Source organism: Notamacropus eugenii, chromosome 2 (genome assembly GCF_028372415.1).
Source record: "Notamacropus eugenii isolate mMacEug1 chromosome 2, mMacEug1.pri_v2, whole genome shotgun sequence".
Taxonomy (NCBI): domain Eukaryota; kingdom Metazoa; phylum Chordata; class Mammalia; order Diprotodontia; family Macropodidae; genus Notamacropus; species Notamacropus eugenii.
This window is the reverse complement of record NC_092873.1, coordinates 340,959,479-340,985,740: the sequence shown is the minus strand read 5'-3', so window position 1 is coordinate 340,985,740 and position 26,262 is coordinate 340,959,479. Positions and strand designations below refer to the sequence as shown.

The following is a 26,262-nucleotide window of genomic DNA, read 5'->3' as shown; positions in this document are numbered from 1 at the left end:
GAAGTGAAGTGACTTGCCACGGGATCACCTCCTTAGTGTCTGAGGTTGGGTTTTAGATATTCCTCTATAGTTTGTCAAGCCTATTAGCTATAGAAGTTATGTAATTTTCTTTGTCCTCACTGCACCCTCTAGAAACCCACTTCAGCCTTAGTCTGAACCTAATAATCTAGTATACGGCACACCTCAGCCTTCCAGGGGCTTTCCCTAAAAATCATAGCAGTCACACCCTCAACTGGGAGATAGACCCAAGACAGGTTCCCAGGATAGGGAAGGCCCTTCAGTATCCCTCATTCCTAATCTCATCCTTTAGCTGAGGGCCCTAGAAACCTCATCAATCTGAAACAATCTCATGTAGTTTCAAAAATCTGCTGGTTTCCTGGGACCTGACAGCCAGTGTTATTAACTAACTGTGCTCTGGCTTTGAATCTGGGTGATGAGAATGGTGATAGCTGAGAAGAGTTATATCACAAGTCATACCCACTCTGTAGACTTGCTTGTGTTTTCCACAGCAGCCTAACTCTGGCCTGGATCTCTCCCAGAGCTTGAGGCCCACTAGCATAGGGTTGGCTTGCAATACCTGCTGAGCTAAGCTCTAGGAGCATCTTTGTAATTTCTGGCTAATGGGGACTGAACTTCCTTCTCAGTGGGGAGAAGGAAGCCCTAAGGACGTCAGAGGGTCTACCTGAGGCATAGTTTCCTGAGAGACCATCTGCAAGGGGAGGGATGGTGGTAGTGATACGAGTTGTTATCACTTCCCTTCTGCCTAGGCTTTGGTGCATGGTGCTTAAAAGTCAAAGTGAGTGTTGCGGAGGGCGGGGATGATGAACATCCCCTGGATACTCTTCCTGGCCCTTTCAGCCTTCCCTACTTGTCTTCTTGCCCTCGAAACTTCCCCAGTCTCCAAGAATCCCTTTCCACCACTGTTGTCCTTGGAGTGAGATAGAATCCAGTTTTATTTGTAGTTGAGACCTTGGCCAAGAGAGAGGGCGGCGGCGGCGGGAGGCGGCGTGAGGCGGCGTGGGGAGGGGGCGGCCCTCCCTCCAACCGGCCCTCGCCCAGTTAAGACTCCGGGTACTGCTTGAGGGTGATGGAGGCCCCGCTGCTGACCATGACGGCCGGGTAAAGTGGCTCCAGGAAATTGGTGAGGAAGCGGTATATGAGGCTCATGCCCCCGGCCACGCCGTAGAAGGAGAGGCAGCCGGCTGGGTAGTCCAGGGCCACGCCGATGGTGCGGTAGTAACCCCCCTGCAGCACGGTCTGCGTGTTATTGTGCCAGACGGAGAACTTGAGCGAGTCCCACTCCAGGCACCACGAGGCGCTGTTGCGGCCTATCAGGTAGACAATATTGCGCCGGGGTCGCCCGCTGGGCGGGGGGTTGCAGCTGTACGTGACACCCACGCAGACCCAGGAGTTGGACACCTCGGCCTCCCAGTAGTGCTGGCCCTCGGCCATACTTTGAGTGCACAGCACCTGGGGCCACTGGTTGAAGCCCGGGAAGGGGCCCGAGGCGTAGGGCTCCAGGAGGATGCCCAGGTTCAGCACCGAGTGGGTCTCCTTGAACAGGAACAGCTCCTCGCTGGCCGTGGCTGAGTCAAAGTTCAAGTTGCAGTAACCTGGTGGGGTTGACGGGTGGGGGGGTATGAGAGGAGAAGGAGGGGAGGGACAGCGCGGCAGACCAGGGACCAAGAGAGCCCGGAGCGCTGGACTCCGGAGAGAAAAGAAGCTGTGCTGATTTGCATTTCATTTGCATGAGGGTAATTCCATTCACCTGTGAAAGTCCCCTCCTCCTGGGGAACCCCTTCTCTGGGGAGCCCCTAAGCTCCTCTTCGTTCGAACTACCTGCCTCAGTCTAAAAAGAATGACTAGATGGGATTCCCCTAGATTACCTTAGCAGATCAGTGGGAGATCTTGGGGCTTAGGATTTTACCTGGCCAGGACCTTACAGGAAGGAACTCCCGGCTTAGCACAGTGCCCGGTGTACAGTAAGCGCTTACTAATAAGTAAATACTTGTTGACTGCTGACAGATTGTAGATGGGCACATATTTCATGTCTAGCTGGAGAGAAGGTGCAGGGGTGTAGGGAATGAATGGAGGGGCTGCCCCTGATAACTGCTATGTCCACTCCCTGTCCTGCTCAGGGGAGGACATAGACATGCTCTTCTTATAGAATCTTTTAATCAGAAATAACTGGGATGCAGAACTATGTTCCTATGTAGATAGAGGGAACATTCCCTACTTGCTTAATCAGGGAATGCTACCTCTAGAGGGTGGGGGTCTCTGAGGTGAGAGTGAAAGGTGATGGAATGGGAGAGTCAGACTTTGGATATCAGACTTTAGGGATCATCTAATCCAATTCCCTCATTTTATAGATAAGGAAGTGGAAGTCTAGAAGGTTAAATGACTTGCTCAGGATCACATAAATAATATGTGGCAGTACTGGGATTTGAGCCCAGGTCCTTTCACATCAGATCTAACCCTATCCCCAATGCACCTTGCTGCTTCCATCCCCCTTCAAAGGGCAAGGCACCCAGGACCGGGGACTCACACTTCAGTAGATTCTTCCTGTCCACAGCTGGGGGCAACACCTCATAGGAACGCATCTTAATTCCTAGAGGAGATAAAGATCTTCTTGTAGATGTAGAAGCAGAGCTCAGATGTAGACCTCAGTTGAGAATAGCCTCAGACTACTTCCCAACAGCTGGTTTCTCCCAGTGACAAGTGGCCAGGTTACTAGACAAGAGTGGTCCACGGTTGAGGCCAGCCTCCCCACCAAAATATGAACAACATAAGTTCCCCTCAGCCTCTTTATCCTCTCCCCAAGTTCTCTTCCTGCTAGTTGGGTGTGGGGAAGGAAAGATACAGGCAAATGATCCCTAGTCTCTAATTCCTCTCCACTCTCTCCCCAGCTCTCATCAAGCCCTCCAGGCTGACTGACACTCACCCTTTAGAAGAAGCTGGTTGACAAAGCGAAGGCCCACCACAGCCAGCTGGGCTCGAAGCTCAGCCAGGATCTCCGAGAGCCGAGGAAAGCTGTTTGTTTCTTCACACGTGGTGCCCAGCAGTGATTCTGTGCAGGCTGGGAACCGCTTCAACCTCGGGAACTCCTAGGAGGTGGGATGGGCTGGGGCCAGGGACCCAGGGAGAGGAATCTGGGAGCTTCGGGCTGCCCTGGGGGTGGCAGCTGTGGCAGGGAGGGAGGTGGGGCACAAGTTGCCTGCCTTTCTACTCCCATGCTGTCTCCCTTCTCTCCCTCCTTACCTGCCCTTCTCCTTTATGATCTTGGCAAATGCTCCAAGCTCAGGGTACTGCCACATCTATGGCAGGACATAGTTTAAGCAATGAACTAGTTGGGTGGGTCATTGAGGGACCACTTTTTTTTCTGCTGAGCTTGGGAATCATTTTAAAATGGTTCTTTTCTTGGTATTTTGATCTCAGTGAGGGCCTAAGAAATACAGTTTTATCCAGGATGAGGAAATGACAAGAATGTAACTGCTTACAAATCCATCCTCCACTTTAGGAAAGAGAATTCATGCTGGAGAAGAAGGGAGCAATTTTCTTCCATCTCACCTTCCAGACCTGGCCTGGTATGACTGAGGCAGTTATTGAGAAAGAACCTGACACACTGATCAAAAATTTAAAGAGGGAAGAGATCTTCTGCCATTAATGTATCACATTCTTTCTTTAGAAATGGAAGGTATCTTAGGGGCCAAGGCTTGACCTTGATCGTACAGATGAGGAAACTGAGACCCAAAGGGGTTAAGTAACTCCTCAGAGTTAGTAAATATCTGAAGCAGAATTTGAATTTAGGTCTTTCTGACTCTAAATCCAACACTATCTACTTAGCTGACTCTCATAGGAAGTTGACCTATTGCTCTGATATAGTAGAAAGATGAGGGAAGAAATTTCCAACAGAAGGAGAGTTGAGGGTTGTACAAGGGGATTGAGTATGACATTCTTTCTACTCCACCTTGTTGGGGAAGTTGGAGTAAGAGTTTGTTCTAGTTTCTAGCCATCAAAGCTCATCCCACAGCACTAATCACTTTACCCAAAAGATGATCAAGGGAATAGACTCATTGATCTGGGCTAACAAGGAAGGGAGCATAGATTTGAGGGAACCCAGAAACATGGATCCCTCTAAGATTACATGTGAAAAGAGGTCATTCTAGTGTAACCCTTTAATTTTCTTTGTGCCTAATCTTCCCTGTGCCAGCTAAATTCCCACTCATTTTCAAACATAACTCAAAGGTTATCTTCTCTAAGAAGATTCCTTAACGAACTCACCCTCTACTACCAAGTTGGTAATGACTTTCCTTTCCATAGAACTTTGCCTGTACCTCTTTTAGGTACAAATGTATTAGGGTTTTTTTGTATGTGTGTGTGTATACACATTATATGTACATACATATAGACACACATATACTGTAACTATTTGTGTATGTCATACCATCCAAGTAGACTGTGAAGTCCATGAGGGCAGGTACCATGTTTATCTCTATTATGTATTTTGCCTGTATTTAATATGTGCCTGTTGAATTGAATTAAATTTTATAGAGAGGAAACTGAGGCCCAGAGATATTGTGGGATCATAGGATTTAAGAGTTAGAAGGGAATTTACAGATCCTCTAGTTCAAACCCAAACTCATTTTACAAATAGAAAAACTCAGGCTCAAGGAAGGGTAAGAGACTTGTCTTACTACCTGTAAGGAGTACTGGTACTACCTGGAAGTAGTTAGAAAGACTTACCTTACTACCTGTAAGTAATATAGGTACAACTTACAATTCTAATTTAGGTCCTCTGATTCCATATCCTAATAATGAAGTGACTTGCCCAAGTTTGTAGAGCAAATCAGGGGTAAGGACAGGAGTAGAACCCAGGGCTTCTGATGCCTATTGCAGTGGCTTTTCTACTACTATCAGACCTAGGCAGGGCTTGGGGAAGGGTTAGTGGTAGGATTAAGGGGTAGTATTATTTGAGGAACTCCTACCTCTAAAAACTGCTGGTCACTCTGGTTGGTAAGCAGGCTCCGGAGCCAGACACTATCACCCTCTAGTTCTAAGAGGCGACTGTGGCTTTGTTGGATAGAGCTGCCCAGCTGACCCAGGGCAGCTGCCTCCTCTTTCTCCACAAACTCCAAGACTTTCACCTGCAGTCGCTTTACCTCCCTCCCGATGTCTGCGAAACAACGGTTTACATCCTCTCGTACTGTCTGGATCAGTTTCTGGAGGTAGGAGAAAAGAATCCCTGACCTCCCCTCTCCTTGGAGATCCAAGAGTAGGAGTGCCCATATGGCACAGGGTATCTCCCAGCACCTGAGCCAAGACCCTTCCCTCAGTCCCACAACTAGGTAAGCCCCTCTTCAGTGAGGGAAAGAAAGGCAAATGTCCAGTGATTTGGACAGTATATTAGATCTAGAGCTAATTCATGGGCTTTGTCCCCAAGGTGTCCTCATGGCCAAAAGCTAGCAATGGAATTGGGAATCCAAACAAGGAGTCTTAACTCCCTTCAGTTAGGTTCTGGGAATGAGTTCTACCTGTACTCTTCCCCTTCCCCTTCCCTTCCCTTCACATCCCATCGCATCCCCATACTAATTTAGCTCATCCCATCCCCATTCATCCCACCCATTTCATCTTATCCTATCCCAATATCTCAATCCAATCTCATCTCATCTCATTCCATCCTACTCCAAACCATTTCATTCACCCTGAGAAGTCAGGGGTAGATGTGTTAGACAGATGCTGATTCCTTGCATGTCTTTCTAAGCCCTCTCACATCCCCACTGCAGCCTGACTTGTGGGCTGTCCCAGGGGACACCCTAGAAGTCTGGGCTTAAGGGCACATGCCAACCTTACCGTGAGGAAAGCTACCCGACCACGATGCTTCTGGCTGTCAGATGCTATGATCAACATCTGGTTCTCTACATTGGCCTGGACTTTCCGGACTTCTACCTGGGGCAGAGGGGAGGAGATACAGAGGAAGTCATCCCCTTCAGAAGTCTGTCAGGCTTCAAATGGCTCTGTCTTTTCTCCCCCTGTTGCCAAAATCATTGCTCTGTTTCCCCCTAAGAACTATTGCATTAGGGCAGCTAGGTGGCACGATAGATAGAGGCACTGGCCCTGGGAGTCAGGAAGACCTGAGTTCAAATCTAGCCAGTAAACACTTACTAGCTATGAGACCCTGGACAAGTCACTTAACCAGATTGCCTTAAAAAAGAGAGAGAGAGGGAATAGCTAAACAAGTTGTGGTATATGAATGTAATGGAATACTATTGTACGATAAGAAATGATGAGCAGGTGGACATCACAAAAACCTCAAAAGATTTATATGAACTGATGGTGAGTGAAATGAGCAGAACCAGGTGAACACTGTACACAGTGACATCCTTGTTGTTCAATGACTGACTTGGATAGATTTAGCTCTTCTCAGCAATGCAAGGATCTAAGACAACTCCAAAAGACTCACAATGGAAAATGCTATCCACACCCAGAGAAAGAATCTGAATAGAGATGGAAGCATACTATTTGTCCTTTTCTCTTGTGTTGTTTTTTTTTCTAGTGGTTTCTCCTATTGGTTCTACTTCATTTTTACATCATGACTAATGTGAAGATATGTTTAATATGAATGTATAAGTAGAGCCTATATCAGACTACATGCAGTCTTATGGAGGGGAGAAGGAGGGGGAGAAAACTTAAACCTCAAAATCTTATGGAAATGAATGTTGAAAATGAAAAAGAAATTAATTATATTATTCTTATTTATTTATATAAATATATTCATAAATATTTATATATTATATATGTATTATAAACAAATATAAATATACATAAAATATTTGTAAATCTATAAATCTATATTTCCTTTTATAATTATATTTATAAATAAATTTGCATTGTACATTATATTTGTTGTTATAAATAAATTTGTAAATATAAATAAAATATTTATAAATATATTTTTGTATTTATTTATATTAAAAATAAAAACAAAAGGCAATGCCTTAAAAAAAAAGAGCTTGCACTGCATTTCAGAGCTGCTGATGGATTTCAGAGCTAATAGAGCCTTTTTGTCAAGAGTGGAACCCCTGTCCAAAATCAAGAGACAGGGCCAGAGATGGGCAAACATGGATGAGTTATAATAAGCAGTATTGGAGGGAATAGTCAATGAATAGTATCTCACTGAATAGTCAATCAGTGAGATAAGGAGATTATTGGAGTTCCCTTCTAAAAAAAATGCTTCAGTGTCATATAGCAACGACACATAGTACCAGAATATCTCAATGGAGGGGATCAAGCTGCTCTTTTCCCTCTCCCTTGACTTCTGTCTAGCACGCCCAGGGCCCGCATGCTGCTCTGCACAGCACTAGGCTCTCTTCCTATCTTCAGACCTAGTGCTTTGGGAAGCAAGAAGTCAGATCTAGGCCTGGAAATCAAAGTTTTCTCAACCTTAAAAAGGGTAGAGAGGCAGCCTGGCATAGTAGATGGACAGTCAGCCTTCAAAACCAGAACAACCTAACCTGAGTTTAAGGCCTGTCTGGACCCACACCAGCTTTGTGACCCTGGGCAAATCACTTAGCTTTGTGCCTGGGCCAGCTAAGATTCTAAGTTACAAAGACAGTGCTGACTTACATCAGTAGAGTACTTCCTATTCCAAATCAAATCTCAGGTTCACTTCCTAGCCATATAGACCAAAGGTTCTTAATTTTTATTTTGTATTACATCTGTGGCAGTCTAATGAGGCCTATGGACCTCTTATCAGAATATTTTTTTAAAACTCATAATTGAAGGAAAATGGTAAATTTCAGTTAGAGGTTAGTACAAATAAAGATGTAATTATTTTCCCCATCCAAGTTCATGGATCACTATCCATGGATTCCAGGTACTGCTATATATATATACAGATATTTAATTATGTTTGGATCAAGAGTCATAAGACATGGATTAGACTATTACTAAGAGGTTCTTGGTTAACAGAGGATTTAAAGGAAGCAAAACTACTTAATTCCTACATTGCTTCTGTTTTTTTATTGAGAATAATCTTCAGACTGGAAAAGGTAAGAATAAATACATATAGGAGGAAACTGAAGCCAAAGAGAGGTGAGGAGATTTTAAAAGAGTAACTGTGCCTTAAAATGAGCATATGCATATGTGCAAAAATATTTATAGGAACTCTTTTTGTGGTGACAAAAAATTGGAACTGAGGCAATTTCCCAACTGGATCTTCTCAGTTGTTTCAGTTGTGTCTGACTCTTGGCAAAGATACTGCAGTAGTTTGCCATTTCCTTCTCCAGTTCATTTTACTGATGAAGAAACTGAGACAAACAAGGTTAAGTGACTTTTGCCCAAGGTCAAACTTTCTGAGGTCAGATTTGAACTTGTCTCCCTGATTCAAGGCCTGATGCTTTATCCATTATGCCACCTAGGTGCCCCTGGTTCTTCTCAGTTAGAGAATGGTTGAACCAGCTGTAGTATATGATTGTGATGGAATACTGTTGTGTTGCAAGAAATGATGTTGTTGAGTTGTTTCAGTCCTGATTCTCCGTGATACCACTTGAGATTTTCTTGGCAGGGATACTGGAGTAGTTTGCATTTCCTTCTCCAGCTCATTTTACAGAAGAGGAAACTAAGACAAACAGGGTTAAGTGATTTGTCCATGGTTACACTGATAGTAATCTGATAACAGTATTAATACTAATAATGTCAGTAATTAATAAGTAAATAATAGTATATTTAAATAAATAGGTAGTAAATAATAGTAATCAATAAATCTGAGGCCCGATTTGAACTCAGGTCCTCCTGACTCCAGGCCTGACACTCTGTCTACTTCACTACTTATCTGCCAAGAGATGACAAAAGGGATGATTTCAGAAAAAACCTAGGAAAACTTGTATCAATGGATGCAAAATGAAATGAGCAGAACTAGAACAATGTATACAGTAAAAGCAAAATTGTAAAGATAAACAACTGTGAAAAATTTAGTAACTCTTCAATATAATGATCCACCAGAACTCCAAAGGACTCATAATGAGAAATGCCATTCATCTTCAGATAAAGAACTGGTGGACTCAGAATGCAGACTGAGACATATTTTTTTCTTTGTTTTTCTTGCCTTTTTTTTTCTACTGAACACGAGTTAATGTGGAAAGGTTTTGCATGACTTCCTATGTATAAGAAGTATCATATTTCTTACCATCTCATTTGGTGGGGGAGGGGTCAGAGTGAGAGAATTTGTAACAGAAAATAAAAATAATTTTTTAAATGAGCATATGAATTCAGCCTCCAAAGGATTACACTTCAGAAAACTGAACGAACTTGAACAGGTTACTGGTGAATTACTGCTAGTGGTCTCTGAGGATGTGTAAAGAACAGAAGTGGTGAATGTTCTGATTTTTTACAGGGGAAAAAATTAAATCCTGGAAACTATTCGATTGTTGTCAATCCACTGGAAAAACTCTAGACTGAATTATTAACTGGACAGTTCACGAACACTTAGAAAGGAAAGAAACGTCATAACAGGAAGCATTGTGAGTTCACTATGAACAAGTCATCCTTTCTGTTAGTATTACTAACTGAGTGGAACATGGAAAAATTGTTTGGACAAACTGGATCGGCATTTTAACAGAGCAACAAAATCTGCTATAATTTTGGCAAGACAGATGAATGTGACCTGGATGATGGTTGAGTTAGGTAGGTTAAATCATAGCTGATTGAAGGGCTACACCAAAGGTGGTACTAGTCCTGGAGTCAGGAGGACCTGAGTTCAAATTCAGCCTCAGATACACTGTGTTATTCCGTGCAAGTCACTTAACCCTGTTTCCCTCAGTTTTCTCATCTGTCAAATGAGCTGAAGTGACTTAACTCTGCCTTAGTTTCCTCATCTGTAAAATGAGCTGGAGAAGGACATGGCCAACCACTCCAGTTTCTCTGCCAAGAAAACCCCAAATGGGGTCATGAAGTGTCAGATGTGACTGAAAACAACTGAAAAACAAATATACCAGGTTTTGCAAAGTACTTTACGTATATGAACGCATTTGATCCTCACAGCAACTCCGGAGGTAGGTGCTATTATTATCTTCATTTTACAGGCAGATAGAGGTTAAGTGACTTATCCAAGATCACACAGCTAGTAAGTGAGACAGAATTATGAACCCAAAGTCTTCCTGTTCCCAGGTCTAGTGCTCTGTCCACTATACTGCCTGGCTGCTCCAGCAGTGGTTTGGGTATACAGAGAAATTAAGTCACATGTCTAGGTCACACAACTTGTATTTGTCAGAGATGGGACTGAACCACCCAGGTCATCCTGACTTCAAGGCCAGTTTCCCATCTACCTCATCAAAGCTGCCTCTCTTCTTTCCTCCCCATCAAATCTCTAGAGGTCAGAACTATGCACGTAAACTAACAAGATGATGCAGTACTGAATAGGATACACATAAGGTTCCCTCTACCAAGGCTTAAAAAAAACAATTCTCAAGTAACAGGATGGGAGAGACCTGGCTTAACAACAGTTTCTTTGAAAAAGATTGAGAGATTTTAGTTGGCTTCAAACTGAACATGAAAAAACAGTGTGATGTGGTTGCCCAAAAAGGAATAAGATACTGCAAACTATTGGAGGAAGAGTTTTAAGAGCAAAGTAAATGACTGAGTCCCTTTGTCTTCTGGAACAAATATGATGGGGGGAGTGAGTACTTCTAGATTTTTTGTCCTGTTCTGGACACTTCACTTCAAGAGGGGAATAGACTAAAGTGTATGTAGAAGAGGGTACCCAGGATGCTGAGGAATCTGGAGGAATTGTGGAAGGAAATGGAAACATTTAGACTGGGGAAAAGAGGTCTGAGATAGAGCATGAGAGCAGTCTTCAAGGATCAAAAGGGCTATAGCAGCTAGAAAAGCTGCTGGGTTTATTCTTTGTCATTCCAGAGTTCAGGACTCAGGAGGTGTAGAGGCAAATTTTGTTTAAATGTAGATGTAACAAGGGTCATGCTCAAAATTGCCTTTTCTCAGTTATGTCATCCACACGAGCACGTTGGAGCCTCTTTGCAGAAATGGCAAGTTCTGAGTTGTTCCTTGGAATCTTCCCTCCTCCCTCTAACAGAGACTCTATCAGCTAGATGAAGAGCTAGCTTCTGGCTTGGCCTCTTGAACTTCAGCTCTCCAGGTGGCATCCTACAGTTAGAACTTCCAGTGAAGGAGGTGGGGAAAAGGGCCAACCTTCTTCCACCCTGGCACCATAGCTCCTGAGCCCACAAGGCAGCTAGGGTGGAGGGCTCAATGAGACGAGCTAGTACACGGACTTATAGACTGCCTCTTTCTCTTTTGAGTTTCCTTTCCCGAGTAGTTGATTGAGCCGCAACCTTGAGATGGATGTATCCCATTCTGGAAGGGACCTCTGAGTTCAAGAAGTCTGGAAGCTGAGAACGAACTGATGGGAGTCTGAATGTAGGTGGAAGCACACTAGTTTTCACTTTCTTTACTTTTTTGTGGTTTCTTTTTCTGTGGGTGTGTGTCTTCCTTCACAAGAAGACTAAAACGGAAATATATTTTGCGTGATTGTACATGTGTAACCTGTATCAGATTGGTTACCATTCTCAGGGAGGGAGGAGGCGAAGGAGGGAGAGAGAAAATTTGAAAATCAAAAAATTTTTTAAATGAATGTTAAAAACTGTCTTTACATGTAATTGGGAAAAATAAGATATTATTTTTAAAAAAGAAGTCTGGAAGTCTTTTGATTTCAGTGGTGGCAACATCCACAGGCGTGGTGGCAGCTGATGGGCTGGTACCACTCTCTATTTTATGCCCTGGCATGCAGAAGAACCAAGTTCAATCTCGGGGGAGCCTGCCTCCAATAAAAGAGGGCTCTCTTTTCTTACAACTTCTGGCTCATTAAGCCCCCCACCTTTCTTGGACTGGTTTATTTCTTGAGTTATGTCTTAGTTTCTCCCAAAAGTGGGGAGAAAAAGATACTTAGTGCACAATATGGATCAAGTATGGATCAGGTAATTTGTTACTATATACACAAAAAATACTCTACATAAAAGACACAAGTGTATATTAACAGAACAGGATCCAGTAACTTAACATATAACTACTGTTACAACTTGCTAGAAAGCTGATACGTAAACCTCATCAAAACAAAACAATTTGCACAGCTACTAGGCAAGCATTTGGTTTCACCCTAGTACTGCCATGTTGAAAACACTTCTGGTATGTATCTGCTGATAAAATGGCCAGGGCTGGGCCAGTCCTCCTCTCAGTGGCCATGCTCTCCAATGTAGAACCTCCCCCTGCCATCAGCCACCACCACTCCTGTGGATGCTGAAATCAAAAAGGCTTCCAAGACTTCTTGAACTCAGAGGCCCCATTCTATCCTGCACACATCCATTTCAAGATTGCTGCTCAGTCATCTACTCTGGAAAGGAAACACAGGAGAAAGAGGCAGTTTGAAACCTCATTGAGCCTCCTGCCCTAGCTGTCTTGTGGGTCCAGTAGCCATGATGCCCAGGGTGGAGAAAGGCCTGCCTTTCCTTCACTGAATGCCAGCTGCAGAATTAAAGTCCAGAAGGCCAAGCCAGAAGCTAGCCCTTCATTTAACTGGGGCAGTCACTGTTGGATGGGGTAGGGTGGACACCAAGACACAACTCTAGGGCTCAGTCTTCTCTGTGCTGCCCTGGAAGGAGGCTCCAAAGTTCTCATGGAGTTGACCAGAAACAAGATATAACAATTCTGAACATGCCCTCTGTTTTTAGAGATGACAGACAGAAATAGATAGATATAGAAATAGATATAGGTATATAGATGTAGATAGCTAACTAGATGTAACTATATAGATATGACTGTGTAGTGATATCTATATATACACACACATATACATACATACATATACACACATATATACATAAATATACATATGTATATATACATATGTGTATGTGCATATATATGTATATATACACACACACATATACATACGCTGATGTGGGCCATGCTCTCTCTCTCTCCACACATATATTATGCACGTATATGCATGCATATACGCATGTATATATTAATATATGTTATAAAATGAGAAAACTGCTTTGCAAACCTTAAAGCACCATATAAATGTTGTTCAGTTGCTTTCAGTTATTTCTTATTCTTTGCCACCCCATTTGGGGTTTTCTTGGCAAAGATACTGGAAGATATTGGAGTGGTTTGCCATTTCCTTCTCCAGCTCATTTGACAGGTGAGGAAACTGAGGCAAACAGGGTTAGGCAACTTGCCCAGGATCATCCAGCCAGTAAGTGTTTGAGACCAGATTTAAACTCAGGGAGATAAGGCTTCATGATTCTAGGCCTGGCACTCTATCCACTGGCACCACCTAGCTGTCACCGCTAGCTATTATAATATAGGGAAGAATTTTTTTTAATAGAGAGGGCTGTCTGAAAATGGAATGGGTCACCTCGCTAGGTAGGAGGTTGCCTGATCGCTGGAAGTGAACAAGCAGGGGTTGGATACTACCCCTTCCTGCCCTCCATCTAAGCTTGTTGTAGAATGGATCCCTTCTGGGCAGCTAGGTGGAGCAATGGATAGAATAAAGGGTCCTGGAGACAGGAAGACCTGAGTTCAAATACAGCCCCAGACAAGTCACTTAACTCTGATTGCCTAAAAAAAAAAAAAAAAAAGGAAAAAAGAAGAATGGATCCCTTCATTGTAGGAGTGAGAGGTTTAACTAAGGTGACCTCCAAGAATCTGATTCTATGACTAACTAGAATGAAGGAGGCAGGTGATTTAATGGCTCAGAGCAGGGGTGGGAAACCTGCCGCTCCAAGGCCACAGGTGGCCGGCCCTCTAGATCTTCAAGTAAGGCCCTTTGACTGAATCCAAACTTCATAGAACAAATCCCCTTAATAAAAGAATTGTTTTATAAAACTTGGACTCAGTCAAAAGGTTGTACTTGAGGACCTAAAAGGCCTTGAAGCAAGAGGTTCCCCGCCTCTGGGTTAGAGCATGGAACTGGAGTCGGAAAGACCTTGAGTTTGAATCTTAGTAGTTTTTTCACCCTGGGCAAATAGCTTAATCTTTCTGTTTCCTCATCTATAAAATGGGGATGATATTAGCACCTACCTCACAGGGTTGTTGCAAGGATCTAATGAGTTAATAAGTGTAAAGTCATTTGTCAATACTGAAACATTCTACAGGGCATTCCAACGGTCTTTGTGGAGTTTAAAGCTTTAGTAACTTCAGAAATATTAATGCTATAAACTTATAAAAAGCCACATTTGAAAGGTTAATTATCTAAAATCTTAAGATATTGATACATCTATTATTAAAATTCGACATAAGCTCCATCTTGTGCTAAAAATCTTGTTCTCAGTCAATTTTGGGGCTTCATAAAACTTTCATCATCTTCTATTCAGGGACTAAAAGTACTTCATTTGTAATCTTAGCCTTAAGATTATCCAAATTATAAAGCATAAATGCATATAGCACAGTTTTGATATGGTTCCAAAAGAAAAAGTTTAATAGAGATATAGATCATGGGACTGGGGTGGCCAAGCAATAGAAAGTGTCATTTTTCTTAAGATTAAACTTTAAAATTAAACTTAATTAAAAATTAAACTTAAATTTAAAATTTATTATACAAAATTTACAAAGCTAAACAAGTATATAAGAAATTTAAATAATTGTACTCTCATATAATGCATTTTGTGTGTAATGTTTATGCTTCTGAAATTATTAAATCTTAAAACTGCATTAAGACTTTTGGGACACCTTGTAAAAATGCCGGCTAGTATTATTGTTATTAAACAAATTCTCATGCTCTATTTTAGACCAGAGAGTCTATGACTATATTATAGCTGAGTTAAAAGACTGATGATCATTGTAGGTTGGAACAGAGTCTTGGCATGGATTAAAATCTAAACTTTGCTGAGGCCCCAAGAGCTTATCCCAGTGTGGGAGAGCTAGGAAGCATCATTCTCAGGGATGGGGAAAGCAGAGTGGCCATCTGGACTTTGCTGATGGGACAACAACTGGGTGCAACAGAAGGGAGTGTGGGAAGAGAAGGTAGCTGGAGCCAGTAGGAGGAATGCAGAGGTCCTAGGCTCCCACAGTCAGATCTGTCCCAGTTCCCTGGCCTTCCCCAAAGTCATCAGGCAGCCCTAAGTTTGGAGCAGGTCTGCCTTCTTGAGCTGTTCCCTGACCCTGAGCCCTCCTCCACCCATGTGGATGACCTCAGCTATGGTGCTTTTTAAAAAGGTTTCAGTGGAGCAGTAGGTATCACAAAGAAAGCCAGCCTCCCTCTTCCCCAGCCTTCCTCCCTCACCTCCTTGCGCGCTCGCTCTTCCTCCAGTGGGATGGTGTCATGATTCTTGTGCTCCTCCAACAGGCAGGCCCCACACACGCAGCAACCCTCGGTCCGGCAGTAGAGCCGCTGAAGTTTTCGGTGTTTGCGGCATAGCTGCGCTTTGAGATCCCAGATAGGCTCTAGCAGACGGTGACCCTGAAAGACCTGGTCCTCATAATGCGTGCGAAGGTGGTTCTCGCACAGGGAGGCGGCACACTGCAAGCATGATTTGACCGATTTGAGTTTTTCTGGGGAACAGAAATCACAAGGGATATCTCCAGGCCCGGCCACTGCTCTGTTTGGCGCTGGGGTCTGGTTCTGGGTGAAACAGGCCACAATCTCTCCTAGGATGACATTCTTTCGAAGGTGGGGCCTGGAGGTGAAGACCTCCCGGCACTGGGGGCAGTAAGGTGTTTCCCCCATGGCTGCCTGGTGGTCCCAGTAGTCCTGGAGGCAATTCATACAAAAGTTGTGCCCGCAAGCTGTGGTGACTGGGTTGCGGAACACTTCCAGGCAGATGGGGCATAGGACCCGGTCTTCAAAGATGCAGAGGCTGTTGCTGTTACTCATCTTGACTTGGGCTTGTGGGATCTTAGGGGGCAGGGGATGAGGGCAAGGGTTGAGTCACGGTGGGTCAGAGGGATGTGATGCTTGATTCAGTCCTGGGAGGGCCCTGGGCAAAGGAAAAGCAGAAGGAGATGTCATACTGGAGACAAATAATGTAGCCTGCTCAGGGGCTGGGGTGGGGAAGGTGGGGGTGGGGATTGGGGAGTAGCTTCTCTGTCAACAGCCCTTGTCTTAGTGAGAACCTTTAAAATAAGAGGTTCCTAGCTTTTTTTTTCTGTCCTAGACCTCTAAGTTTTCAGTAAACCCTTCCGGACCCCCTAATAGGAAAAGAAAAAAAATCTAGATTTTTCTATGCATACCCATAGAAATAAAATAAAGAAATTAATTTCAATAATTAAAGACCAAGAAGACTTGTAATTTACCAAATATTCCCTGTACCCCCTGATGAGTTTTTCATTCCCTTTAGTAGAATATGTACCGCCCACTCCCAAACTGAAACCACTACCCTACAGGATGAGTCAATCTATTCAGCTTTCTAGACCACCAAGGGGAAAGAGAAGCCTAACCTAAGGAAAAGGCAGTAAGAGGACCATTTTGTAGTTGTTCAGTTGGTTTAGTCTTGTCTGACTTTGTGATCCTGTTTGGGGTTTTCTTGGTAAAGATACTGGATTGGTTTGCCATTTTCTTCTCCAGCTCATTTTACTGAGGTGGAATTGTAAGCAAACACGGTTAAATGATTTGCCCGGGTCTCACAGCTTGTAACTGTCTGAACTCAGAAAGACAAGTTATCCTGACTCCAGGCCTGGCGCCCTGTGCACTCTGTACTGCAAAGAAGACCCCGCCTAATCCAAGCTGATACTCAAAGGCCTCCCATGTGACAGTGTTGGATTTGTTATCATAAGACCTAATTTTGAATTCTGCCTCTGCTCTGTAAGATTACCTGTGTGATCTTGGCTAAATCCCATTTTAATCTCTGGCCCTCCATTTTATTATCTGTAAAATGAGAGAAGTGATGAAATCTCTGAGGTCCCTACTGACTCTAAATCCAGGATCCTCTACTGCTTTTGGATAAAGGCTCCAAGGTCCAGGGCCCCAAAGACTGAACTCCATGTTCAGGCTATTGGGCAGATAATGGTAATAACAGTCACAGCAGCAACTGGCGCTTATCTAGTACGTTCACAAGGCACTGTATGTATGTTGTCTCAATAATTCTTATAACCATCCTGTGAGATAGGGACTATGATTATCCCCATCGTCAGATGAGGAAACTGAGTCTTAGAGAAGCTAAGTGCCCAAGATGACACAGGTAGTAGGAGACTTGGGCAGGGACGAGGACTCACGTCCTTTGGAGCCCAGCCTTGGCCCCTACTTCCCCAGTGAGCCAGTGGAAGCAAGAGATGAACAATGCAAGGCAAGGGCAGTGCCGGAGCCTCCTAATTTCTGAGACTAACAATGGCCAAATAGGCACAGTGTGCATGGAGCAATGAAGCAGCCAAGGCTCTGTCTTGCCAATATGAGGCATTGAAAATGTTTGCTGAATTGAACTGAACAGAAGTGTGCCAAAGAAGCCAGCTGGCACCAGCTTTGGAGAGCTGGTGGTAAAATTTCAGTATGAGTATTTACACCTTAGAAATGGGCAAATGCTGCCAGTCAGAGCTTGGTCGATTTTGTTATTGTTGATTGTTCAGACTAAGAAAGTGATGGAGAAAATGTGAATCATAATGCAGGTTAAACATAAAAACATTTCATGCATTTATTTATTAAATATTTATCGGCATACTTTCTGTTTCCATCTCAGGAGAGGAAAGGAGTTAAATCATTTAAATGTTTTAAAAAAACCCTTGCTCAGAGAATGTTATATCTCTCTCTTCTCTGCATGCCCAGGGCCCCCACCCTAATTTAGTTTTTCTGTATCTCTTAATATTGTAATATATACACTATATACACACATATATACATACATATATACTGTGTATATGTGTGCACACACACGTGCACACATCCACACACACACACACACACAGACTCATACTGTGTTCATCCTTCGTTGCCAAAGAAGACCATGCCATGACAGAAATGATGACATGACTTGCACGCGACTTTGTTTTGAGTGAGGCGCTGTCTGTGCAAGGTCACCAGCTCCACTTTCTCCTCCTGAGCCACCACACGCGGGCACACACACACAGAAACAGACATACAAACTGGTCTCCCTGTAATCATTCCCCCTGGTTTTCCAGTCCATTCTTTATACAGTTAGTAAATAATCTTCCTAAGGCACGTCTCATTATATTACTGTTCTCCTGGATAGGAATCTTCACTGATATCTTACAGGATAAAAAATATAAGGGCAACTAGGTGGCAGAGTGGACAGAACACTGCGCCTTGAGTACAGAAAACTTGAGTTCAAATGTGATGTCAGACACTTACTAGCTGTATAACAGGGCAAATCATTTAACCCTGTTTGCCTCAGTTTCCTCATCTGTCAAATGAGCTGAAGCAGGAAATGGCACACCACTCCATTGTGTTTGCCTAGAAAACCCCAAGTGGGGTGATGAAGAGTCAAGACAGGAATGAAAATGACTGAACAACAGTATTCATATACTGCTTTAAGGTTTGCAAAGCACTTATGTTCTCTTAGCCAAGAAAACCCCAAAGGGGGTCACTGAGTCGGATGCCACTGAGATGACTCAACAACAAGAATTACAAAACTGAGGATATAAAGAAATCTTTTTTTGGGAGGTGGGGGTTTTGAACAGAACCCGATATTTCTTTGTCATAGAGAACTCCTGGTATTCGAATGATATCTCAAAGACATATTTTGGTTTTGCCTTTGAGGAAGAGAGTTATTTATACTTTGTGAATTTACCCTGGAAATATGTATGCATATTCATAGTGGCTGTTATGTGTATCACATTGGTGTTACAGAGGGAGGAAAAAAGAAAGAAAGAAAGAAAGAAAGAAAGAAAGAAAGAAAGAAAAAGAAAGAAAAAAGAAAGAAAGAAAAAGAAAGAAATAAAGAAAGGAAGGAAGGAAGGAAGGAGGAAGGAAGGAAGGAGGAAGGAAGGAAGAAAGAAAGAAAGGAAGGAAGAAAGGAAGGAAGAAAGAAAGAAGGAAAGAGAAAGTGGGGAAAAGAGAAAGAGAATATGAGAATGAGGGAGGAAGAGAGAAAGAGAAAATGAGGATGAAAGAGAATGAGAATGAGAAAATGAAGGAGAAAGAATGAGAGAGAAGAGAATGAGAAGAGAAAAGAAAGGGAAAGAAAATATAAGAATGAGGGAGAAAGAGAATGAGAAAGAAAATGAGAGAGAGAATGAGGAGGAAAAAGAATGAAAATGAGAAAATGAAGAGAATGAGGAAGAAAGGAGAGGAGAGGAGAGGAGAGAGAGAGAAGAATGAGGGAGAGAATGGAAGAGAAGGAAACAGAGAGAGAACTTGAATGACATCCACATTTACTGGGAAGGACAGTGATCCAATAATCCAGCAATGGAGGCTGAGAAGGAATGGTCAGACAGAGGGAAAACCAGAGCTAAGCAGTCTCCTTGGAGCCTGAGGGCAGATGCAGCATTCAGGAGAAGGGAGGGAGAAGTGGGTAATGGTTAAAAGTAGATTGAAAAGTTAGCCATTTTAGGAAGACATCACTGGTGAATTTGGAGAGAGCAGTTTTACACTAGTGGTAGGGTCAGTCAGCAGCCAGACTGAAAGGAGTTAGGGTGAGATGTGAGGGAATGGAAGTAAAGAATATACATTTCTCTGAGAACTTGGCTGTGAAATCAATCAATCAATCAATCAATCAGCATTTATTAAATGGCTATTATGGTATAGGCACTGCCATTCACTGCTAAATGCTGTGAAATGGTGGAGGGGTAAAAAAAAATGACAGTTTGAGGGAATGACTAGGTCAAATGAAGGTTTTTTAAAGATGGAGAAGACCCATGTTTATAGGTGAAGAAAGCCATGCAGAAGGAGAGACTGAAAATGAGAGGGAATGATTGAGGGCGTAGGCTCTCAGAAATAGAGAAAGTATGGAATGAAGAGTATATAAATCTTTGAAAAGAGAAACACACCAATGAACTGTTGGTAGAGTTGAGAATTAATTTAACTCTTTGGAAAGTAATTTGGAACTGCTTAAAAGTTATTAAAATATCAATACCCTTTGGGCCCAGAAATCCCCCTGCTAAGCATATGCCAGGAGATTAAAAACAGAAAGGTTCTATATATTCTGAAATATTCACAATAGCCCTTTATTTTGGCAGCAAAGAACTGGGGAAAAAATAGTAAGAGCCAATCAGTTGGGGAAGGACTCAACAGATTGTAGTTAGAAGAGATGACTATAAAGAATTCAGAGATGTATGGGAAGACCGAGATGAAGTGATGCTGAATGAAATAAGCACCTCCAGGAAAACAACATTTACAAGGATTACAATAATGCAAATCAGAAGAAGAATAACAAAAATGAAAGTGAACACTGCATAATAATAATTGCCAAACAGCCCTGAAGTTTAAAAAAAAAAAACAAACCCAACACATCTCTTTCTACTTTGTGGAGATAGGGTACTATGGGTATGGAACATTATATATACTATTAGACTCAGCTGATGTGTTGATTAGTTTTGCTTAACTGCTTTCCCTCCCCTTCTTTTAAAATCACCTTTCTAGGTAAAGATAAAAAAAAAAATCAAGGTGATATAACATCAAAGTATATCACTTTTTTCACCAGTAATCTAACTATAGTAGATACACCACAATATCTGTCTTCCCTCTCCCCCTCCAAATTGGGCTTTCCCAAATTAGAGAAGGCATCAATCATTTAACAAGAGACTATCCAATGGGAAGATAACTAGTAATACACCTGTCCATAATATATACCAACAGTAAAGTTCCAACAGCCCCAGCCAGTGTCTAGGACTAATTTCCAATTTACTAGGTTTAGGGGGTTGCCTAAGGCAAGGAGAAGCCTGCCCAGCGTCAGAGGTAGAATCAATATTTTTTAAAAAGAGCACAGGTAAAGAGGTATTGACCTTGGCAAGAAGGACCACCTTTGTCTCAGAGATTGGAGCAAAGAAGGGGAGAATGAGAGATGATGCAGAGGAATTTTAAGGCATATAGTAAGGAGAGAAGAGGGGAATCATAACATACAGCTTCTTTTTTCTAAGTAAAGTTGGATTTGAGGTCCTCTGCTGAGAAGGAGATGGGCAGCTAGATCATGCAGTGGATAGAGTGCTGAGTCTGGAGTTAAGAAGCCCTGGGTTCAAATGTAGTCTCTGACACTTCCTAGCTATGTGACCCTGGGCAAGTCACTTAACCAAGTTGGTCTTGGTTTCCGCATCTATAAAAATGAACTGGAGAAGAAAATGGCAAATCACTCCAGTGTCTCTGCCAAGAAAATCCCAAATGAGGTCAAGAAGAGTTAGACACCGCCCAAAACAACTGAGAAGAGCAGTAGCTGAGGCTAAGGACGCTTAGAGGAAAAAAGGTTTGGAGAATGTGTATAAGGAGTCAATCAAGGAAGAAAAGCAGGGCTGTGGTGCAGCAGTCAGGGTGCTGATAAGCATAAATTTGTAGTGTAAAATTGTGGTTCATGAATATAATGGAATATTATTGTGTTGTAAGAAACAGCCAACATGATGAATACAGATATAGATGCATGCAAAGACTTATTGATGCAAAGTGAGTAGAGTCAAGAAAACACACCCAAGACTACAGCATTGCAAAGGAAAAGATCACAAAACAATTGGAAATGAATCTTATGAAAATATAAAAAACAAACATGGTGCCTTCAAAGAGTTAGATGACACCTCCCTAAATTCCTTTGCAGAGGTACAGGGTGAAGATGGGGAAGTTCTATGAACAGGTGTAGAACATTGCAAATAGTTATTTTTTCTAATGTATTGTTTGGTTTTGCCGGGGGGGGGGGGGGGGGGGTGGGGGGGGTGGGGGGGGGAGGGGTGTAGGTTTCCTTCCTCTTCCTCTTCTTTTCATTTTTTCTGTTAAGATTATATGTTATAAGGGAGGGCACTCCGGGAAAGGGAGGGGGGAAGTACAAGGTGAAACCGAGGTGATGTAAAAATAAAAGCATACATTTATTTTAAATTTTTGTTGTATACCTGGTACACACCAGTGTTTAACTTTTCCTATTAGCAATCAACATCACCTGATGCTTTAGATAGTTAGTGGGGATTACCCAGGTTTGAGGTTTGACAAGTTATGACTGATGATGAGGTAAAGGAAGGAGGAATTTGAGGGTAGATAATAGTATATAATTGAACTGTACAATCATAAGATCAAGATCATAAAGGAAGGAAAGTGAGGACAGAAAAGAAGAGATTTAGATGGGAAAAACAAGCAAGGACGGTTTGGAAGTGATGGTGAGGAAAAGAAATAGGTTTAGGAAGTGAGGGAGAGGGGTGGGGGTTATGATGAGAGAGGGGAATTGGGAGTTCTGGATTATGGAGGTAGTACAGTGGATGTAAGTGATGGTGACTTAAAGGGTATGATCCCTGTAAATGGATAACGTGGGATGAAGATGTACATTAATGGGAGTTAAAGTAGGAAGACAGGGTATTTGAAGGGACAGCAACATAAACACAGACACACAGATAAACACACACACACATATGTTCTTGAGTAGGAGGGCAGGGTTTGGGGTGAAAAGAAGACTTGAGATGTATTAGGAATTCCTTGAAGGAGAGAGCATACATGAAATTGAAAAATTTTTGAATAAACAAAGAGTGTAGCAAGGTAAGAAGAAAAACAATTAACTGGGGGAAAATGCATCGATTATCTTTGATAGGGCACTGCTGTCCAGTATATAGGAAACGAACAAAATATATGGCCAAGAGTTATTCTTCAAATGATAAATGGTTTAAAGGATATGAGCAAATCATCCTCAAAAGAATTGCAAATGATTAATAACTATATGAAAGAGTTCTCCAAATTACTAGTAATAAGAGTAGAAAAAAAGAGGCTCATCAGGTTGGCAAAGATGAAAAAAGATGGAAATAGTGTTAAAGGGGTCATAGAGAGTAGGTATACTTACACTCTGTGGAGCTGTGAATTGATCTATTCCAAAAAGTAATTTTAAAAAGTGACTAAAATGCCCATACCCTTTGACTCAGGAGATCCCACTGTTGGGCATGTACCCCAAGGAGATTAGAGGCAAAAAGAAAGGTTACATGTACACCAAAATATTCACGGCAGTATTTCTTACGGTAGCAAAGAACGGAAACAAGTAGGTGACCATCAATTGGGCAATGGCCAAGCAGACTGTGCGACATGAATGTGATGGAGTATTACTATGTCATTAGAAATGATGAATATGAAAAATTCACAGAAACATGGAAAATCTTATATGAATTCTTGTGGACAAATGTAAACAAGAATCAGGAAAGCAATATTCACAATTACTACAGTACTGTGAATGGAAAGGAGGAAAAATTGAATGGTAGGAAAAATATTAAGATTTAAGAAAATGTACTTCCCCTTCATTGCAAAAGTGAGATTACTAACTATAGTTATAGATTATACCATTAGCTGACAGATTCAGTGGATGTCTTGGTTCATTTTGATAAGTTTTTCCCCCTCTTTAAAAAAAAAAAATCTGTTACAAGGGATGGCTCCCCAGTCAATTGGGGAATGGTTAAATTATGGCCTATGAATATAAAGGAATACTATGGTACTGTAAGAAATGATGAAAGGGATGATTTCAGAGAAACCTAGGGAGATGCAGAGTGAAATGAGCAGAGCTAGAAGAACAACTTATGTAGTAACAACATTTTCAATAGCAGTTTTGAAAGACTTAAGAACTGATTAAACACAATGACCAGTCATGATTCCATAGGATTGATCATGAAGCATGCTGCCCGTCTCCCAATAGAGGTGACAGGCACACTACAGAATGATATATTTTCTGATCCTGCATACATACATGTATGTGTATACATACACACACCCAGATATGTATTCAACATGGCCGATTTCGGAATTTGCTTTGCTTGATTATCCTTATTTGTTGAGAGTTCTGGTTCCCTCCCACCCCCCACCGAAAATGGTGGTGGTGAAGGGGATAAAATAGATAAAATAGGGATAGGAAGATAAAATAGAATTTTGTTAATGGTAAACATAAAATAGAATATATGTAAATATGTATACCCACACATAAAGAAGAGATAGTTTCCTAAATAGTGGATGGGAGGGATATCTTCAGATATGAATGTGATATTTAAAAAGATATCAATAAAAATAAGATAAAAATTTAAAGGAGAGACAATGGTCTGGAGGTCAGCCGATGACTGCAACAAAGATCTGGACTAGGTGATGAAGATGGAAGAAGTAAAACTCAAAAGTAGAAGAGGTTGTAGGGTGCTGGTCTGTGACGGCAAGAAGCAAGGAATGGACCCATTCCTCTCTGGAACAACATATGAAGAGTACTGCCCCATATTGCAGATTCTGTGTCTTCTGAAGAGTCAAGTTTCCATTAGCCTCAAAAGACAGAGAGGATTTGGGGGGATCCACGGTGAATGGAAGTTTAACAAAAGAAGAGTTACAGAAGATCAGAGGATATAAGGGTGGTACCCTTAGGTAGCACTGAGGTGGATAGGGATGAGAGTCTGGAAAGAAGTAGGAAGAAAGGTTATTTGTCTCAACTCAAGGATAAAGGGAGTAGGTGTTGGGAGCCTACCAATTATAAAATGGGGGAAGAACCAGTTAATTGGGGAATCCCTTCCTCTCTGGTGCCATGCTGACTGAGCATCATCAGGTGCTATAAGGTTCAGTTGCTGATCCCTCTAAACCCAGGTGAGCTGGACATGCAGATTGTGGGCAGAGGCAGCAGGGACTTCTAGCTGGTTCTTTTGGTCATTGAACACCTGGTGCTCCACTCTCTCAGTAAGCCTGAATTCCTATTTGTGATGGGAACTCATCCCAATAATCTCATCCCAAGATGGTGGGAAATGAGACATACACAGATGTGGAGCAGGCACTCAGAATGCCAATGTATAATAAATGTTTGAAATGAACTGAATTGAAAAGTCGAGATTACATAGAATTCCCTTGCATTCTGAAAAGAGGCAGACCCCCTGGGACCTGTGATGGAACCCAGCCCCTTACTCTGGGTTGGACAGGGAGAGGAACAGCTGGGGGGGATGGCATCTCAAGGCACACACAGTCATCCAGATCCCCTGGGGGGCACCCAATAGTAGTGTGTCCCCATTACTTTTACCTTTCCTTAAACCTGAGCACTGCCTTCTTACCTTTCCCTTTAGCTGCTGCCCTGAGGTCTCCCTACCAAGGCCTACCCTTCTGCTTTGGGGGATTGTGGGTGGCTCAGCTTGGTGACTTCACAATTCAAACCTCACCAATCCCTGAATTCTCCCTGTGATGTCAGTTGGTGCCCAGGAGGAAGTGGGGGTGGGGTGAGGAAGTGCAGGGGGAGGATGGCAATCATGCTGGCAAAGATCCTAAAGTGGACTGGTCAGCTAAATAATTCTATTGCTTCATCTTTTATCTCCAAAACCTGTCCGCAGGAGCAAGATCTGCTGGGACTAAACAAAACACTTAGAGAAGTCACATGAAACGAATTACGATTCAATGAATGGAGGCAGTGTGGTTTACTAGAATAAGCCTCAGACCAGAGATGTGGGTTCAAATCCCAGTTCTGCTACTGGCCACATAGAGCTTTGGTTATATCACCACCCTTCTAGGCCTGTTTACTCATCTGTATGCTAGATTACAGGAGAGCTTCAAGTGACTTGAGACCACCTAGTCCAGTTTCCAAATAAGGAAACAGGCCCAGCAAGGTTAGGAGATTTGTCTGGGTCACATAGATAATAAGCATATTTCCTCCCATGAGAGTCATGTTTTAAAAGAAAATATAGACCAATATAAAAACCCAAGAAAAGTAAGAAAAAAAGCATGCTTCAATTTGTATTGACTCCACCCATTTTTCATTGTAAGTCCTTCAGTCATCTTGGATCGTTGTATGGCTGAGAATAGCTAAAGTCATTCACAGTTGGTTATCGCACAATATTGCTGTTACTGTGTACAATGTTTTTCTGGTTCTGCTCAGTTCACATCGGTTCATGTATGTCTTTCCAGGTTTTTCTGAGCATCTAGCTCATCATTTCTTATTAGTATTTCTTAATAGCATTCCATCATAATTATATAAGACAACTTGTTCAGCCATTCCTCAGCTGATGGGCATCCCTCAATTTCCAATTCTTTGCTACCAGAAAATAGCTGCTACAAAGAGATAATAAGCATTTGAGGCAGGAGGTTGCACTAGATTGGGCTTGCACAACATACAACCCACCAGAGGATTTCTGGCAGCCCTTGAAAAATGTAGGATTGGCCCGATAAGATTATAAAGAGCATAAAGGGAAATG

The 26,262-nt window shown here is 42.4% G+C and overlaps 1 protein-coding gene across 1 annotated transcript; it reads right to left on the bottom strand.

The window, feature by feature from the left end:
* Positions 1-923: 923 nt before the first annotated feature.
* Positions 924-25,217, bottom strand: LOC140528125 (E3 ubiquitin-protein ligase TRIM47-like). Its single transcript, XM_072645631.1, has 7 exons — positions 25,132-25,217; positions 15,296-15,989; positions 5,851-5,946; positions 4,986-5,219; positions 2,942-3,104; positions 2,546-2,608; positions 924-1,613 (listed from the first exon to the last, which is right to left on the bottom strand). The coding sequence occupies exons 2-7, from the start codon at positions 15,884-15,886 to the stop codon at positions 1,060-1,062; spliced, it is 1,701 nt and encodes a 566-aa protein (XP_072501732.1). The 5' UTR covers positions 15,887-15,989; positions 25,132-25,217; the 3' UTR covers positions 924-1,059.
* Between the last annotated feature and the right edge of the window lie 1,045 nt (positions 25,218-26,262).

What these genes read in the sequence shown, in the direction of transcription:
- LOC140528125 (XM_072645631.1), bottom strand. Translation starts at nt 15,886, where the DNA reads ATGAGTAACAGCAACAGCCTCTGCATCTTTGAAGACCGGGTCCTATGC. An exon ending in GTCGGGTAGCTTTCCTCACG is followed by an intron (nt 5,220 to 5,850) that starts GTAAGGTTGGCA and finishes TCCTACCTCCAG; the next exon opens with AAACTGATCCAGACAGTACG. An exon ending in GTGACCAGCAGTTTTTAGAG is followed by an intron (nt 3,105 to 4,985) that starts GTAGGAGTTCCT and finishes CCCACCTCCTAG; the next exon opens with GAGTTCCCGAGGTTGAAGCG.